We start from the raw sequence: 18859 nt of genomic DNA, 5'->3' as shown, positions 1-18859 counted from the left end.
CTAAACTTTATAGAGCTGCCCCATAGTAGAAGGACTCTAGGAAGCCAGTGTAGCCTAGTGGTTAGAGTGTCGGACTAGGACCTGGGAGATCAGGGTTCAAATCCCCACTCAGTCTTGAAGCTCACCAGGTGACCTTGGGGTCAGTCACAACCTCTTAACCTACCTCGCAGGGTCGTTGTGGGGATTAACTGGGGGTGTACTTTTGGAGAAAATGGTGGTATATAAATGCAATAAGTAAGTTCTCCTGAATATCTAACTAAGAAAGCCGGAGGGTCCAGCCAGGTGGAGACGTCAGTTGCAAACATGGCATCCAAAAATCTCATCATGGTTGCAGTTGGACCTGCGCCAGTTGCAAAACACGCCTGGGGGATTTTTAACTCTGGAAGTGGGGTGATCACACAAACCCCCAGCCACAGGCAAAATGCCTAGAACACCCTTTAATAAATAAAAATAAAATAAAACCTGGCAGACCCTTCTCAAAATACAGGAAGGTCCGCCCCCACCCCCACATTTTATTATGGAATGGCAAATTTCTGGACAACATCCATCCATATATGTACTGTACACTAGTGGCCAAAATTGTGGAAACCTTTTGGAACATAGGTAAAGCTAAAGGACCCCTGGACGGTTAAGTCCAGTCAAAGGCGACTATGGGATTGCAGCGCTCATCTCGCTTTCAGGCCAAGGGAGCCAGAATATGTCCACAGTCAGCTTTCCGGGTCATGTGGCCAGCATGACTAAACTGCTTCTGGTGCAATGGGACACTGTGACAGAAACCAGAGCACATGGAAACACCATTTACCTTCCTGCCACAGTGGTACCTATTTATCTACTTGCACAGGGTGCTTTCGAACTGCTAGGTTGGCAGGAGCTGGGACAGAGCAACAGGAGCTCACTCCATCGCAGGGATTCAAACCTCCGATCGGACCTTCCGATCGGGAAGCCCAAGTGGCTCACTGGTTTAGACCACAGCGCCACCTGTGTCCCTACTAGAACACAGAGGACAGTGGAGAATGGTATTACCCTGTTGTAAACAAAATTCTGCCCTTTTTCCCTTATGGGGTATCCAAGAGCCTGTATAGAGTCCTTAATGGGTTCCCTCTCGGTAGGAGAAAATAACAGAGGCCAACCAGAGAATTTTGAGAAGCAAAGCAGCTATTAAGCCTGGTTTTTATTAAACTGTTGCAACAGGGTCCTCACTCACCACAAGCAGGAAAGAGAACTGTCTTCCTGTACTGTTTCAAACATGTGGTGTAAACAACTCCCAAAAAAGTGGGGGGGAAGTGGTGTTATGAGCCATCAAACCTTGGAAACACACTCTTTCCAAAAGGTTTCCTGTCCTTTTTCAAAATGGGCATTTGTCATGATTAAACATGTTAAATGACAAGTTCACAAGATAAGCGCCTTGGAGCATTGCTTGCTCATAATATGCGCCATTCCCCCCTCCCCCCAGTGTGTTTGGACATCGCTGCATGCAATCAAAACAGAATCCTCTTGTGTATTAAAGTAATAGCACAGCCAAGTACGTACTGTAATCTAGAGTTTATTGTAGTGTATTACAGAGTTTATTTGAATGTACAAGTTCCAGCGGGAATGTCTATCATTTGCAGGTTCAGAGTGCAGGATTTGGATCCACTGCCGGATTGGTTTCCGCTGGAGGGAATCCTTGCCATTGGTTCCCGCCAAAATGTATCTTTTCCCTGCTAGTTCTCTCTATAAAGGTAAAGGTAAAGGGGCCCCTGACCATTAGGTCCAGTCGTGACCGACTCTGGGGTTGCACGCTCATCTCGCATTATTGGCCGAGGGAGCCGGCGTATAGCTTACAGGTCATGTGGCCAGCATGACAAAGCCACTTCTGGCGAACCAGAGCAGCACATGGAAGTGCCGTTTACCTTCCCACTGTAGCGGTTCCTGTTTATCTACTTGCATTTTGACATGCTTTTGAACTGCTAGGTTGGCAGGAGCTGGGACCAAGCAACGGGAGCTCACCCCGTCACAGGGATTCGAACCGCCGACCTTCTGATCAGCAAGCCCTAGGCTCAGTGGTTTAACCCACAGCGCCACCTGGGTCCCAGTTCTCTCTATATAAGCCCCAGTTTCCCCCATTCCCTGTGTTCTGGCTCTTGCCTCTTGCCTGTTCTTTGAAGTAAAGAGATGTTGTACCAGATCCTCGCCTCCTGTTTCTTATTTGCACTGAGCTGAAATCACTGAAGACCCACTACACTACACCTCTTTTAAATCTTTTATTGCAGTGGTTTATAAAAACAAAACATCAAAGTGTTTCTCTTAAAAACAGATCCTTTAAAAAAATCATTTAAATCAGCAATAGTCAAAAGGAAATAGGAGACCGCTGCAAGCAGATGAAAACGTTAGCAGGATTTTAATCTCATTTGTAATGTAACAAATGGTATGGATAATATGGATTGATATAAAATGTAGATTAAGGAACAATATGCAGTTTTAAATGTTAACAATAGGACCCGTGAAAGGGATGCGGGGAAGTCCTGAGATTCACAGTAATCTCTATATATGTAAATGTATTTGGACTGTTACAAAATTATATTTGTAAAATCAAATAAAAATGATTTAAGAAGGAAATAGGACACATGTAACGGTAACTTGTGCATGTCTGGATAGGCTTGTCTACACACAAATGTTTTAAGCAGGCAGCAAAAAGAGCACTGTGAAGGCGCCTGTCCAATGTCAATATGAAGGGAGTTCCGAAGAGGAGATGCAGCCACGCTAAAGTATCAATTTCTTACAAAATAAAAAAAAATTCCTTCCAGTAGCTCCTTAGAGACCAACTAAGTTTGTCATTGGTATGAGCTTCCGTGTGCATTTCTTAGAAGCACAGAAAAGCATGTGCCACCTGTCGGAGCAACAGTTCTGCGGATCAAAGGGGTTGATATGGTGCAGCTGCAGAAGCAGCAAACCACTAACTTGCTCTGAAGAGAGCGAACGCTCATTAACTTGCAGCCTGAAAACTCTGCAGACAACGATTTTGCAAATCGCGCTGCGAGTAAACTGCTCCATTTTCGGCTTTTAACTTTACCGGCGGAACTCCTCCCGCAGGATCAAGTAGTGGGGGCGTGTCCGTGTTAGAGCATTCTAAGAGCCGCTGATTGGCTGCAGCGTGGAACGCGGTTGCCCCGCCCCGCAGTTTATCCATTCAAAAAGCGTCCCGCTTGTTAGCAGGATGGCCGCCTGTGAGTTTCGAAGCTGCCCGATTTCTTGGCGCAGATTTTGATTTCGGGTCTTTCAGCGCCTCCCTTTTACTGCCGGTGGAGAAGCTCTGGCGTCTCCGGTGGCTTAGATCCAGGCGGCCTCACCTTGCTCACTTCCGCCAGGTGAGCGGCTTTGTAATTGGCTGCTTTGAGTGGACTTCGGGGAGGGAAACCCCTCCTTTTGGGGAAAGGGGGTGAATCAGAAATCTAATAAGCAAACCTACAAATATTTGAAGCGCTCCAGATTGAATGATCTAAGCTGGTTTGCATCTCAGCTTTATTCGGTGCAGAGAGATTCATTATTCAAATAAGGCAAACGCTGCGTTGAACTCAGTAAAGCTTGCTTCTGAGTAGACATATGTTGGATTGCATTATAAGTGTGCCCAATAGCAACTGTATAGGCCTATTTGCCAGCACGTTGCAGTTCTTTATTATATTATGGTAGTTCTTTATTATTACTATTATTTATACTTTTCAGATTTATTCATTTCACTAATTTTAAAATCATTTTGACATTTCAAAACTTGACTTCCCCCTCTTTCTGAGGTTCCTTAAATTTATTTATAATATCTTATGCATATCCAAATTCATTTAATTTGCTCATTTATTCATCTTCTTTAAAGATATGCTCTTATGAAACTGCAGGCTATTACTATAATCCTGCCAATGTTCTTATCTGTTCACAATTTATCTGTAAATATTCAATAAACCGTTTCCATTCTTTTATAAAAAGTTTGTTATCTTGATTTCTTATTCTTCTGGTAAGTTTCTGTGTTTTTGTATCTGTTCTTCCTTAGCTGGCACTACTTCTTTCCATTTTTGGGCAAGTAACGTTCTTGCCACTGAATAAGTTTATATACAGCTTCTGTACCTATAATTCCCAAGATAAAAGCTTCTGCTTTTTTTATGAACGTTATTTTCAGACATTATGGTAGTTCTTACTTAGGATCATAGAATTGTAGAGTTGGAAGGGACCACGAAGGACATCTAGTCCAACCCCCGGCAATGCAGGAATCTCCGTGGGCTGCTGTTTATGTTAGAGCCTGTGATTGCACCTCTTGTCTGGGATATTCATACCGATTCTAAAGATTTTATCAGAATTTATATATGGCTTGCTTGGCAAAAGAAAACAACAACACCTTAAAGCCATTTATTGTAACATGTTCCCTAATTTAATATCTAGGCCAGGAGGTATGTTCCCTTTACAATGCCCTGTTTCAAAGTAAAGTTTGCGGTGACCATAAACTTGCACCTCTGCTCAAGCTGCGGCTCTTTCTGAAGGAGGAAACTTCTCTCTCTTGACAGGAGCGAAGCCATGGCGGATGAGAAACGCAGGAAGTCATTTCAGCAAGAGGTCACCTGCCCCGTCTGCCTCTGCTATTATGCCAGCCCGGTGGTGCTAGACTGCGGGCATTGCTTCTGCCGTATGTGCATCCTGAGATGCTGGGAGGAGCCGAGCGCAGATTCCAGGTGCCCTGAGTGCAGAAGCACCGTTACGAGGAACTTGAAGGCAAGCAGAAATATCTCTAACTTTGTAAAGATGCTCAAGGACTGGGATGTTTCCGCAGAGAGAGAGGCTAGAAAAAGGAGGTCGGAATGCCAGAAGCATCGGCAGCCCTTGGATTTGTTCTGCGAGGACGAACACGTCCCCTTCTGCGGAGATTGTGCCGGAACCCAAGAGCACAGGGGCCACAGAGTGGTCTCCGCAGAAGAAGCCGTCCAAATATACAAGGTAAGAATAAGTGAGGGATGGGAGTGGCCCCTTCAGGGTTCAATGCTGCTCGTAAATCTGTTCAGTGGCACAAAGATTCAGACTTGGGAGAATGCAAATATCAATTTGGGAGCAAGCATCCAATTCTCTCTATCAGGTGAGGGGAATCTTTAGCCCTCCTGATGCTGAGAGCCAGTGTGGTGTAGTGGTTAGAGTATCAGAGTAGGAGGTAAAGGTGAACCCCTGACCGTTAGGTCCAGTCGCGGACAACTCTGAGGTTGCGGTGCTCATCTCGCTTTACTGGCTGAGGGAGCTGGCGTACAGCTTCCGGGTCATGTGGCCAGCATGACTAAGCCACTTCTGGCGAAACCAGAGCAGCGCACGGAAACGCCGTTTACCTTCCCGCTGGAGCGGTACCTATTTATCTACTTGCACTTTGACGTGCTTTCGAACTGCTAGGTTGGCAGGAGCTGGGACCGAGCAACGGGAGCTCACCCCGTCACAGGGATTCGAACCTAGGCTCTGTGGTTTAGACCACAGCGCCATCCATGTTCCATATCAGAGTAGGAGACCTGGTCTCAGAGTAGGAGACCAGGGTTCAAATTAGTACTGAGCCTTGAAGCTCACTGGGTGACCTTGGGCTACTCACTGCCTCTCAGCCTAACCTACCTCGCAGGGCTGTTGGGAGGATTGCATAAGGAGGAGGAAACCGTGGACGCCACCTTAAACTCCCTGGGGTAAAGGGTGGGATAATGAATAAGCAGATACATAAAACGACAACTCCCATCAGCCCCAGCAAGCATGGGGAATGGGAGTTTGGTTCATTGGCCCCTGAAGGTTGTGAACTGCCCTGAGATCTCCTGTTGAAGGACTGTATCTAAATCTAATTATTATTATTAATAATGATGAAAACTAAGAGTGAATGGTTCCCCACACCTGCTCTACGTGACTGTTTTGATGGGCCTGTGCAATGGAAAACTCAAGGAAGACCTTTTCCTTCCCTTCCAGGGACAGATCAGCAGCTGTTTGGTGACTTTGAAGGAGGAGAGAGAAACACTTCTGGTCTATAAAAGAGAAACAGAAACAGAAAGGCAGGACCTGCTCGTCAGTATCTCTAGGACTGGGAAATGAATGAGTTCTAGAAGCAATATTTTTTGGGTGGGTGGGTGGAGTTGAATATTAAATACAGAAGGATCTGGAGCCATTTTCCCTGGAACAGATTATACACCGTTTGATGATCCAGCAAAATCCTTAATCTAGTTGCAGAAATAACTGGATACACATGACCCCAAGACACTACAGCGAGTTATTTGGACAACTTGGAGGCGACACACGCCCCTGGTCTCCTGGCGCCACCATTTCTTAAGCCAGGCTGTCTCAGTGACTCTGACTCATTAGTCAGAAAGAGACAGAGGGCAGGACTTCCAATGGCAGAGACCAGGAAGCTGTTGAAAACTGAGCTTCCCTTGCAGTTTTGTTCCCCACTTCACCCCCAGGGATCCAGGTCTTCCAAACCATCACCAGGGAGCTGAATTCTCTTCAAGGCCAGTCTATTCAGCCTAGCTGTAAACAGGCTAGGAATGTTATATTGAAGTGGATAGGCCAGGATTTGTTTAAATTTTATTTTTATTTTTTAATAATAATTTTTATTGGTTTTAAAAATTAGTTTTTCATTCACAAAAAAGAAAAAATACAACCCAAAAATATAGAATTCTCGATACAATGAAACACAGTTAGGTGGGACACGAGGAAGTCAACAATGTCAGGATATATGAATGATAGATTTTTGTGCTCTATGTGTTTTTCAGTTTTACAAAATCAATAAATATATTTTTTTAAAAAAACAAAACAAAAATATAGAATTCTCCAAATTCTCTGACTTCCATCCTCCCTTTTGTGGGGTCCATTAATGATCATTTTCACTGCATATTATTTAATCTTCCATATATCCATAAATCTCTATTTTGGATATATCTCCTATAGATCTTCTATAGTTCTTTTCACATTGCAAGCGTTATTTCAATCCTACTAATGCTTTTAACTGTTGACAATGTTCTGCCAAATAGATTATAAATTTTCCCCAATCTTCATTGAAGTTTTTATCATCCTGATAGGATAAGTCTAAATTTTAGAGCCACTGGTTTCCTTGGAAATGTCATAACAAGTGTTAATTCAGAGACAATTTTAAAGGATGGACCCAGTTACCCTTCAGGAAACTCCTTCCCTGCAAAAAGCTGATGTGATATTTGGGGCAATTCAGAAGGGACCTTCCTAGGGAAGTATCTCTTGATGCTGTAAAGACCAGCTATATTCCTGAAAATGGCCTTCTTGCCTCCTCTCATTCCCCAACCTCACTCACCCATCTTATCTGTGGCAGAGGCAAATCGAGAAAGAGAAAGAAAGGATGCTGGCCGAATTCAGACGTCTGCACCAGTTCTTGGAGGAGCAAGAGGACCTTCTGCTGGAGAAAATGCAAGAGGTGGAGGAGGAGATTGCAACGAAAAGAGAGGAGCACCTGGCCAGTCTCTACAGGGGTCTCATACCCCTTGAAGCTCTCATCCTGGGGATGGAAAAGAGTGTCCAGCAGCCAACCAGTGAATTCCTGCCGGTGAGACTGTGAAACAAGCAGGCCAGACCCCTTTGCGGTGCAAGGCTGGCTCCAAATTATTGTGTGCCTCTGGCTATGTAGGCTGGTAGCCAAGGCTGTAGTAGACCGGAGCAAGAAATACATGAGGGATAATTTATTCATCTTAATGCAGAGAAGAGACGCTTGTTTAAAGTAGGTGGGATCAGGCGTTTTCTGCTCTTTGCTCATGGTTGGTTGTCTAATGGCTTCCAATGGCTCATTCTTGCCTCTCTTCTATTGCCAAAGGGAGGCTGCCCTTCTTTTAAAGAGGTTGGTTTATCTTCTGGGGCGGCATAATTTTAGTCGGGTGCTTATACTTCATCCTTCAGGGCATGGGGTTGGGCGGGGATTGTAGCCTGGTCTGGGGCAGACACTGAGATCCCTTTTCTTTCCCCCTTTTTGCTACAGGATATTGGAAGCCTTTTGACGATGTAAGTGGATCTCACTCATTTTCCTTAGTTTCGTTGGCAATGATATGCATCCATCTAATGCCTTTTTATGGGCATATATTGGTGTCTTGAAGTTGAAACCTGCCCTGTTTTCCTTCCAAAAATCACTGGTTGTATCTTTTGCTGCTATGGCTGTTTTGATGTCTTCTATTATCACATGGTGGCCTTCCACATCCAACACAGAATTTCTGGTAACTCTCTCCAATGTCTCTGACTTTCCATTTTGGCAAGTGGCTTCTTGTCACTCTTTCCCCTGCCTGTGATTTTTGTGTGGTTTTAAACTGACCTCTGGCGAAGCTCTGACTAGGTCTGGGTGATATGTTGAAATATCATCCCAAACAATTTGAAGTCCATATCATGCTATCAGTTTCATCGTTTTTGATCAGGCAATATATTGCAAATCATGGTATCTCTCTCTCTCTCTCTCTCTCTCTCTCTCTCTCTCTGTGTGTGTGTGTGTGGTGCAAAAATCACAGTGTGGGGAAAACTGTTCAGACATTGTGATATATCAGTATATTGCGATGTTTCGCTGTTGATATTTCATGAAGTTGAAAACTGAATATCACCCAGCCCTAGTTCTGACAAGGAGCTGAGAGGCCTCCACTTGGCTAAGTAAAATGTCATTAAAATGCCCCCCCCCGCAAGACCAATTGCAGTCGATAACAGTCGTTAACAGTCATCAACAGGTTTACCACTCCTACCGGTATCAGCCCATCACCCATTCCCATCACCCCACCCCCCACCCTCTGAATATACATAAGGGTCTGGTTACTTCTGTTTCGGTGTATCTGAAGAAGTGTGCATGCACACGAAAGCTCATACCAAAATAAAAACTTAGTTGGTCTTTAAGGTGCTACTGAATGAATTTTTTAATTAAAATAATAGGGATTAGTTAGGGATACCAAACATCGGAAGGTGTGTTATACAGAGTTAGGCCATTAAAGCAAGAGCTTTAATATAGTGGCTGTACCACTTCCTTCCATTTATTTTGGTTTAATGTAGTCTAGACTTTGGACCAGATGGAGAGCTGCTAGGATTTTTTTCTTTTCTTTTCTTTTAAGGTTTAAGGAGAGAGAGGTGATTAAGACACCAGTGGTTTTTTCTCCTGCATTAAACTGGAGGGCATGGGAATTCAGTGATATGAACCCATTTCTGGAAGGTGTCATACAGGAATTCAAAGGTAAGAATGGTTGCAAGGGTTTTGTGCTGGCTGTGATTTTGGTCAAGATCTGAGTGTGGCGAGGAGCAAATTCCTTTGTAATGTTGCCGGGGACAGGACAATTGAGAAAGCTATTATTGCTCATTTGCGGCATGGGCTCTGCTCAACATTCCTCCTGCAACCTCAGCCCATAATTTTGTTCTTCAGAATTCTTTTGAAGTTACTCTTCAGTTCATCTTTCCGGACACTGTAGAAACCATACCAGTGTGCTGCTGAATCTCTCTTCCTTTTCCTTCCCCAGAGGCCCTAACATCTGATCTGAAATATCTACAGAAAGGTAAGCAGTGAGGTCTGATAAAGCTCAGGATATCAGGCCTTCTCAGGGTTCTGATTCTCTTCTCATTCAAATGTGGGCTAAGTCTGGAAGAAAGAGGAGCATCCTTATCTTCAACGTGGTGTCTGATTTTTAGGGAAACAATTCCCAAGAAGCTCAGGATGTTTGTTGATCCTTCTCCCAACGGATTCTTAAATATTTATATTTTATTAAGTTTATATACGGCCCTTCATCCAAGGATCGCAGGGGGTGGTTTACAATACAGTTGTACCTTGGTTGTCAAATGCCTTGGTACTCGTACATTTTGGCTTCTGAACACCACAAACCCGGAAGCGAGTGTTTTGGTTTGCGAACGTTTTTTGGAACCCAAACACCCGATGCGGCTTCCGCAGCTTCTAATTGAGTGCAGGAAGCTCCTGCAGCCAATCGGAAGCCATGCCTTGGTTTCTGAACATTTTCAGAAGTTGAACGGACTTCCGGAACTGATTCTGTACTTCCAAGGTACGACTGTATAGAAAACATTAAAATGCACTGTCTGAACTGACTGGGAGAATCCGTGACAGGGGAAAGAAGACGGTGGAAGAAGACTGGAAGAAATTTAAGAGGTATTTAAGATGTATTTGAAAAAGAACTATAAGTTAAAAAATGGACAATAAAGGTAGTGGAAGTACAAAGATGCTATAGAAGCAATAGTTTAAAGAAGTAAGGATTAAGGTTCATGATTTTTAGAGTATAAGACTTAATGTATATATGCATAGATTTATAATAAGAATTGGGTTGATAATAGTTATAAGAAGTTTGGTACTGTATTAGAAAAAGTGGAGAGTGTCGAAAACGTGAGCGCTGTGATAGTTACTTATAGAAACGTGGATGGGGGGAAGGAGGAAGTCACTGATACAAGAATTATATTAGTAAATGATGTATGAAACTTTTTTCTTTTTTTCATATTTTTTGTTATTTCTTCTTGTTGTATTTTTCTTTTCACTTGTGTACTTTTCTATTTTTATTTTGTATTTCTTTTTGAAAAATTAAAAAAAAAATAAAAAAGAAGAAGAAAACATTAAAATGCATCACATGGCAACAACTGGATTATGATTCCTGTTCTCTTCTGTTTGTCCCCCCCCCCCACAAATAAACCCCCGATAGCAAAAGTCACTCTGGATCCAGAGACGGCTCACCCCCAGCTCATCCTGTCTGAGGATCGCCTGAGTGTGACCTGCGGAGATAGGTGTGCAGAGGTGTCTGACAACCCGAAGAGATTCAACCAGCTCACGGTGGTGCTGGGGAAAGAGGTGTTCACAGAAGGCCGATATAGTTGGGAAGTTACCGTGGGGAATGGAGAAGAATGGGCTCTGGGGGTGGCCCGGAAATCTGTGAGGAGAAAGGGCATGTTCAACTTCACTCCCCAGGAAGGGGTCTGGGCTATGGGGAAGTGGAGGGGTCAGTACAGGGCCCTCAGTGACAATCTTTATCACCTGCACCCCAACGGCGAGCTCAAAAGGATCCGAGTGACTCTGAACTATACTGGGCAGCGAGTGGCCTTTTTCGATGTCGACAGAGGAAACGCCCTCCTTGCCTTTTCAGGAGGTTCCTTCTCTGGAGAAGCCCTTCTCCCCTTCTTCTGGCTGCAGGAAAGAGCCCATCTCACGCTCTCTCCGTAGAACAGCCGAAATAGTACAGGAGGTCGGAAGAAAAATATTGCACTTCTGCCTGCTAGATGCTTATGGGGGGGCAGCTTGGAGTTTTGGGAAGATCTGGGGAAAACACTCTCGGTGCATTTGAATGACTAGTGGAATGCCCAGAAGGGCAAAATGATATTTTCTTCAACCATTCCCTAATAGGGATTCCTTCTCCCCACGGCCCCCCAAAATTGACTTACCACTTCAGACATGTCAATATGCCAAAAAGGCCATCCTACATGGTAATTTTTTGGGGGTGGGGTGAGGCTGTGATCGAACTATTGTGATCGTTGTGAAAGTGGACAATATTTCATTTTATAGCACTTTTTTGGTTAAAGATAATCGGCAGTTTGTTCAGCAAAAGTATCACTGCATTCTAAAAAAATAATTCGACCAAGACATGTTTTTGGCACATGTGTCCATCTTGTGTACTTGTATTAATGGGTTATTTTGATTTCTTTAGACTTTAAAAGCAGACTATATGTATGTTTAGCACTTTATAATAAAATAGTATTCTTATTTTTTGTAACAGATGTACTTAAAGGTGTCTTGTTACAAAATACAGCCAAGCCATGCTAAAATAAAATGGTATGGAGTAACACAGTAAATTTTTTTGGTGTTAATGTAAATCTGGGGTCATAAGGGTTGCAGCCTGGAAAGCAGCTAATGTAGCACCAATTTTTAGTAAGAGATCTGGGGGAATTTTGGAAATTACAGGCCGGTTAGATTTAACAGCTGTCCCAGGGAATTTGGGGGGAAGTATTGTTAAAGATAAAATAGCCAAGTATATAGAGCAGCGTTTTCCAAACTTGGGTCTTCAGCTGTTTTTGGACTACAACTCCCATCATCCCTAGCTAGCACGACCAGTGGTCAGGGATGATGGGAATTGTAGTCCAAAACAGCTGGAGAGCCAAGTTTGTGGAACCCTGATATAGAAGAACAAGCCTTGCCGAACCAGGAACCAGCATGACTTCTGCAAGGGCAGGTCCAGTCTCACAAACCTGTTAGGAGTTCCTTGAGAGCATCAGCAAGCATGTCAATAGCAACTTGTGAGGTCACCATTATGAGCATTTCCCAAGCATTTTACTTGTGATTTAAGAACATTGCTTTTGGGAAGGAGGTGGAATATATGATCCAGGATATCCCAACTTTACTTTGGAGTTCAGGGATACCTGAACTGCCCTTCTGTTTTAGTGTTTCAAACTTCTGAGAAAATGAAGACTTGGGAACTTGTAACTAACCTCAGCATTGTGTGCAAGGCACTTTCCCCCCTCCTTGTGATTCCCAGGAGTTGCTGGGCAATGAATGGAAAACATAGCCATTGTGGTTTCTAGTTACAAAAAGGCTCAACGTCTCTGAAATTACAGCCTTCTTGCTTGGAACCAGAACCAGTGGGGCTAGTTTTTCTGACATGTAACACATAGATGGGTGGTCTAGAAATGCTCCTAAATAAATTTATGATTGATTGATGTCTCCTGCCACTTCCCCCTTGGGATTTATAGCAGCTCCAGTCCATTTGCAGATTTCGTGTGATTGAAGTCTTACGCAGAAGGGATTCACAAGGAATTGTTAGTGCGGAGAGGCTTGATCGGGTTAAAGACTTAGCTAGTCCAACATCCTTGTATCTTATCAACAAAGCCAAGGGTGAGGAGAGTCCTTGGAGCTTCTGTCCCTGACTGGCTGCATTTCTCATGGCAGGGATTTTGATTCCGTTGCTGTCTTGCCAAATGCAAGGTGGTTCTTTTAAATAGAATTAGATTCAGAAGCAATACAAACGCAAGTGGGTGAGAAGATTACAGATTTTATTCCAAATAGCAAGCCAAATCTACATTACCAAGCAGCACTTCAATCTGCCACTGAGAAGCCCTTAAGAAGTGGCAAAGTGACCCCCAGGTAGCCTTCAAAACACAGCACTGCGGCCAACAGTGCCATGCGGAGCTTCTGAGTGCCATGCACAAAACTTTTTATAGAGTTTTTTTATAGGGCCTTGTCCTGATGTTGATATTTACTGGAAGTTATCCTGAATAAAACTTTGTGAAGATTTTTTGAAATTATCCTTTCTGGCCCGAGTTCTTGTAATTTTTCGTTTACTTCTGGACTTTACCAAGAACTCCAATTTCTACTATAAAATAAGCCATGGCAGGGTTTTTAAGCATTTGAGAAATATAAGACATACCCCGAAAATAAGCCATACTTCTGCGCCGTGGAAACCAACCCCCACAGGCACCTCCACTCACAGAGTCACTTCATGCGGCCGGCACTGCAGGAGCGCGATCAGCTGTGAAGCGGTGCTCCAAGAGCTCCGCTTAACAGCTGATCGTGCTCCCGCCTTGCTGGCTGCATCCCCGCGCTCCGCCTTCTCGTCCCTGCCGCTTCTGTGCTTGCCGCCACCGCTGGGCTCACTGCTTCTTCCTTGCCTGGCCTGGTCAAGGAGCTTGGAGCGCCCTGCAGCGGCGGGCGGAGCGCCTGAGCCAGCGGCCTCTGCCTGGCCCGTCCAAGGACGCCTGCCGCCCCGCCACCCGGAACCGGTGGCTGCTGCAGCGCCGAGCACTCAAGAGAGCCCAGCAGCACCCTGAGCCGTAAAAACCGTACCGGTAATAAAAAAATAAAAATAAGACATCCCACTGAAAGTAAGCCACCCTGTGTTTTTTTGAGGGAAAAAAGTTATAAGACGGTGTCTTTAAAAAGGGGAAACATGGGGGTACTGTACCCCAAAAGACAAAAAGCCAGGCCATACATCAAAGGCTTTTACTGACCAGGATAGAGAAAGCATTCAAACATAGATAAGCAGAGCCAGGAAGAGATAATCAGAGACAGGAAGGGAGTTGACCATCAGATCACTTATCTCCTCGAAATCACAATAATCTTACAGTTGCCCGCTGCTCCGATCAGGCAAAAAAGGGGTCACCTTGCTCCTCAATCTGCCGGGTTAGGAGCGCTACAAGTTGCTGGACGTGGAGACAGAAGGATTCTCCGCCTTGGATCTGCTTTGCACACTACTCTCATCCCGCAAAATCACAAAGGTGAGAGATAGCCTCTCAGGGTGGGTTTTTAAAATTTCGTCGCCTGCTACTTCAGCTCTCTCCTTTCCCAAGTCACCGGAGCTTCTCCCGATCAGTCAAAGGGTTCAGCCTGGAAGTATCACTTCCAGGCAACATCCATATCACATGCCACAAGTTTTCGCTTCTCAATGTATTATTGAGTGGAGTGTTTGGGGACTTTTGCATTGCTTGCTTTCCCTTTGCCAGACAGGTAGCCATTCCAGAAATAACAAACCCAGATGAAGCCAAAGGATGTGATTAACTTGGCTGGGAAACAGGGAAACGTAAATATCTCTTTTGTTACACTTGGCACTTTTTTTGGCGGAGGGCAAGGGGAGGCATGGGGCAGGGTCCAGGATGCTCAGATTACTGTCACCAGACCTCCCCTTTCATGATGTAACCATGATGTATTAGTGATGTAGTTGGGAGGGGGTGTAACATGGGGATTAAAAAGGTAAAGGGACTCCTGACCATTAGGTCCAGTCGTAAACGACTCCAGGGTTGCGGCGCTCATCTCACATTATTGGCCAAGGGAGCCGGTGTACAGCTTCCGGGTCATGTGGCCAGCATGACAAAGCTGCTTCTGGCGAACCAGAGCAGCACACGGAAACGCCATTTACCTTCCCACCGGAGCGGTACCTATTTATCTACTTGTACTTTGATGTGCTTTCAAACTGCTAGGTTGGCAATAGCTGGGACCGAGCAACGGGAGCTCACCCCGTCGCGGGGATTCAAACTGCCAGCCTTATGATCGGCAAGCCCTAGGCTCAGTGGTTTAACCCACAGCACCACCCAACATGGGGATTAGCAGCTAAGAAATGTTGGCATCTCCTTTTGTTCGGGGCTTCCATCTTGCTTCATCTTGTTGCTGGTGGGAGTCCTGTCGCGACAGTCTTCAATAAAGACCAAGCTGTTTTGCTCTGGTATTCCTGGCTGATGTCCTCCAAGGGAGCCCTCAGATTTCTCCGTTAACAAAACCAAAAAATAATCATCGTAGTTAGTGCTTTCCCCCCTAAGGGTAGTCATAGAATCATAGAGTTGGAAGAGACTACAAGGGCCATCCAGTCCAACCCCCTGCCAAGCAGGAAACACCATCAAAGCATTCAAGTAGTCAAGGCTAGTCAAGGGTAGTCAAGGATATGCAATACCTGCACCTTTGTTTTCCAATGTTAAAAGTGTGGCACTTACAGTAACAACTTCATGGGTAGTACAAGCACTGTTTTTTCAAAAAGGAAAGAAAAAGAACTCACTGGTAGTAGTTATAATTCATAGAATCATAGAATCATAGAGTTGGAAGATACCACAAGGGCCATCCAGTCCAATCCCCTGCCAAGCAGGAAACACCATCAAAGCATTCTTGACATATGCCTGTCAAGCCTCTGCTTAAAGACCTCCAAAGAAGGAGACTCCACCACTCTCCTTGGTAGCAAATTCCACTGCCGAACAGCTCTTACTGTCAGGAAGTTCTTCCTAATGTTTAGGTGAAATCTTCTTTCTTGTCACTTCATGTCATTGCAACCTGCTTTTCCTCCCACCTTTCCCTTAAAAGGCATAGGTCTTAGCATAAGAAAATGCCTTTTATTGTATTTATTTATTTATTTATTTAAGTTAAAAGAAATAGGAGAGTATCTGTTTTCTTGCTTGCTGTTTACTTTGGGTTGCTGTTTTCTCCAGCGTCCTATGGCCATGTATTCGAAGCAGCCTTATGCAGACTCTCTAGCTCAGGAGCGATGGGAGGCGAGGGGAAACATCTTGCTCTTGAGATATTGCTGAACTACGATTCCCATCAGCTCCAGCAAGCATGGTGCAGCACCATTTGGAGGCTCAAAGATTCCCCACACCTGAACTAACTCAAAGTTGTCCTAACTGACAGTTTCAGACATGGATCTTTCCCCACCCTTTCCTGGAGATGCCAAGGACTGGGGTGCTCTATCCATTTGTACCACAGCCCCTCCTCCCTACCATAAGACAGGAATCAGTCCCTCTGTAGTGTAGTTGGGAGGCTTGAGGTTATGAGATTTTCCTGGCTGGGGAAGGGCGGACACAAGGGGGGGAAGTTAGCTCTCTCTCTTTTCCGGCAGCCATTGTCACTTTGAAGCTGAGTTAATCTGACCAATCACATTTTTCAAGCTATTAGCTTGGGCAGGAACCCTTTTCTACAAAATCACTCCTCCAGCAGACAATGGAATCTTGTCAGTAATGTGATGTGATTACCAACAGTAGGCAGGGATTAAGCAACAGATCTTGATTAGGGGAATGGATTCCCAGAATTCAGGAAGTAGGGGATCAGCCTTTCCATCTTCTGGTTTGGGTCTAGTCAAGAGGGGGGGCTCAAGCTTTTTATTTCAAATACAAAGTCGGATCCAGACTTTGTGTTGTTTTATCCCATCCCTGCTGTGCTCGCCCAACAGAGCTCAGACAGTAAGACATTCTCTGCCTTAAAAATTAGGGTTTGAGCTAACCCAGCCTTGTATACGTAAGCCCCAAAGGTGAGAGAGCAGATGAACCCTAGAAAGAGGTGTTTTCCTCTTTAGTGGGTGAGATGGATTCCAAGTGGTTTGTAACCATAAAATCAACGTATAATTGAAATAGACAAAGCAAAACGATTGGGCATTAAAGCACCCTCAATAGAAAGCAAACAAAGAAAAGGCATAGCAGTTAAAAACAATGTTGTAAAAATTTTGCAGAGCTACACGGCCCTAGAATTAAGTGGATCCTTGACCCAGGAAGAGTCCAGGTATCCTGGCAAGCAGACAAAGTTTAAGCGTCTCCTGCCCACCAAATAACAGAGACCAAACCAGGACGTGCGAAGCAAGGCACTTTTATTTTTGCTGTTGCAACAGGGTCCTTCCTCTCACACAGGAGAACAAGGAAGGAACCCCAAACAAAGATGTCTTGCCCTTAAAAAGAGATTTGAAATTGGTTTCAGCCCACCCCCCAGAAGCATCATCCATATGTCACAGAAGGGGTGTAGCCCAAGACCCCCCCTCCCTAGATTCATCATAGGTACATCATGAAAGGGGAGGTCTGGTGGCAGTAATCTGAGCACCCTGGACCCTGCCCCCTGCCCCCAGAACCTAATCAACAAAATTGAGAGATATTTACATTTCCCTGTTTCCCAGCCAAGTTAATCACACCCTTTTGTCTGGCAGTCAGGTATCAGGATGCCAGGGATTATCACTTTAATTCCTGAGACAATGAGAAGGTTCCCCCCACCCCCCTTCTTCCTTGCAGAGGAACACCTGGTCAGAGAGAGTCAAAATGGTGTCAGTCAGGCCTGTTTTCCTGTGCTGCTTCAGACATGTTTCTGTACATTCATGTACATGTTTTATGAACAATTATTATATATATATATATGACCTCAAAATTCTTATAACAATATCCCCCATTTGGGGCTATAATTTTTCTTAAAAATTGTTGCCCCACAAAAGAATAACCAGATGTGTTGTTTTAGTACTTTGGGAGAAGCATTTCTCAAAAATGGTCTACGTATTTCATTTAACAGGATGGTCCACCAATATTGACTGGAAAGTGCAGTTTGTTTGTTTACCCTTTTGTGTGTTCTTCAGGTGTCAAAAGCTAGCTCTCCTCTGGTTGCACACCTCCATCGTGGCACAACAGCAACAATCCCTGGTGAATCCCCTTAGGGCTTTCATATTGACCATGTCGCCTGGCACCCCCCATAGCTGCCACAGGTTTGGACATGTCATGAGAGAGATGCCTTTGCCTTGGGCTTCCTATGGGCCTTTATTATAGGCTCTGGCCTTGCACTGTAGGGAGTTGCCCAGTTGCTCTTAAAGGAAGAAAGCTACTTGCACCTTGGATACACTTGCCCAATTAGAACTGACCCAATTAGAATTTATACAGCCCCATAAAACATGTCCAAATTAGTCAAATTTAACTCTAAAAGGGATCATTCCTGTTAAATCAAGACATAAATACCTTCATTTATCTGGTGTTTCATGGATCTTGGGGCTTATTCTTGGTAAAATGATTTAAAACAATCTAAAATTGTGTAAGAAGGCTGGCACACTGCAGAGTGCCAGGTGGGACAAGAAAACGTGGTCATAAGTTGATCTAATCTAAATACTGGACTATGCAATATCCTGATCCTTTAAAAGGCATACAATAATACAAAAAAAATCATTGGGACACTATACATTAAACATAAAAAAACAATTAAACACAAAATTGGTTCACCCCCCCTCCTTGTGGAAATAACATACTGTCAGACATAGTTCAATGTTTCTGTCGAATATCACACAACATAAAACATAATCATATATCAGTTGTATGTCTTGAGGCCATCATGATCTTGAGACAATTCCGGCTGCTTTTAAATCCTAGGGCACAGAGTCTTGAGGTCAAGGAGAGAGAATGTCCTTGCAATTCACTTTCCCCCTTTGTCCCAAAGTCATTTGACACATTTCAGTGTTCCTATATAACACATAATGCACAAAACCTTCAAATTATTAATTATACGCCACTTGTATATCTTGAGGCAATCAGGTGAACTTGAGATAATTCTTGCTGCTTTTGCATGTATCTCCAACAAGGGGGTTTTCTTGTCTGCCTTCGAGTCACTGGGAGGAAGTTAACAGTACTTCTATGCCAGCACTTCTAAACCTTGCTGAAA

The 18859-nt window shown here is 44.2% G+C and overlaps 1 protein-coding gene across 1 annotated transcript; it reads left to right on the top strand.

The window, feature by feature from the left end:
* The first annotated feature begins 4535 nt into the window (after window positions 1-4535).
* On the top strand, window positions 4536-11285 carry LOC118080115 (zinc finger protein RFP-like). The gene is made up of 7 exons (XM_088663602.1): window positions 4536-4956; window positions 5944-6039; window positions 7313-7543; window positions 7970-7992; window positions 9072-9190; window positions 9471-9506; window positions 10650-11285. Exons 1-7 carry the CDS (start codon window positions 4540-4542, stop codon window positions 11162-11164), a joined length of 1437 nt encoding a protein of 478 aa, XP_088519728.1. The 5' UTR covers window positions 4536-4539; the 3' UTR covers window positions 11165-11285.
* The last annotated feature ends 7574 nt before the right edge of the window (window positions 11286-18859 follow it).

Source organism: Zootoca vivipara, chromosome 2 (genome assembly GCF_965207765.1).
Source record: "Zootoca vivipara chromosome 2, rZooViv2.hap1.1, whole genome shotgun sequence".
Classification (NCBI taxonomy): domain Eukaryota; kingdom Metazoa; phylum Chordata; class Lepidosauria; order Squamata; family Lacertidae; genus Zootoca; species Zootoca vivipara.
The sequence above is the reverse complement of the archived record's forward strand: the minus strand, read 5'-3'. Positions and strand labels throughout refer to the sequence as shown.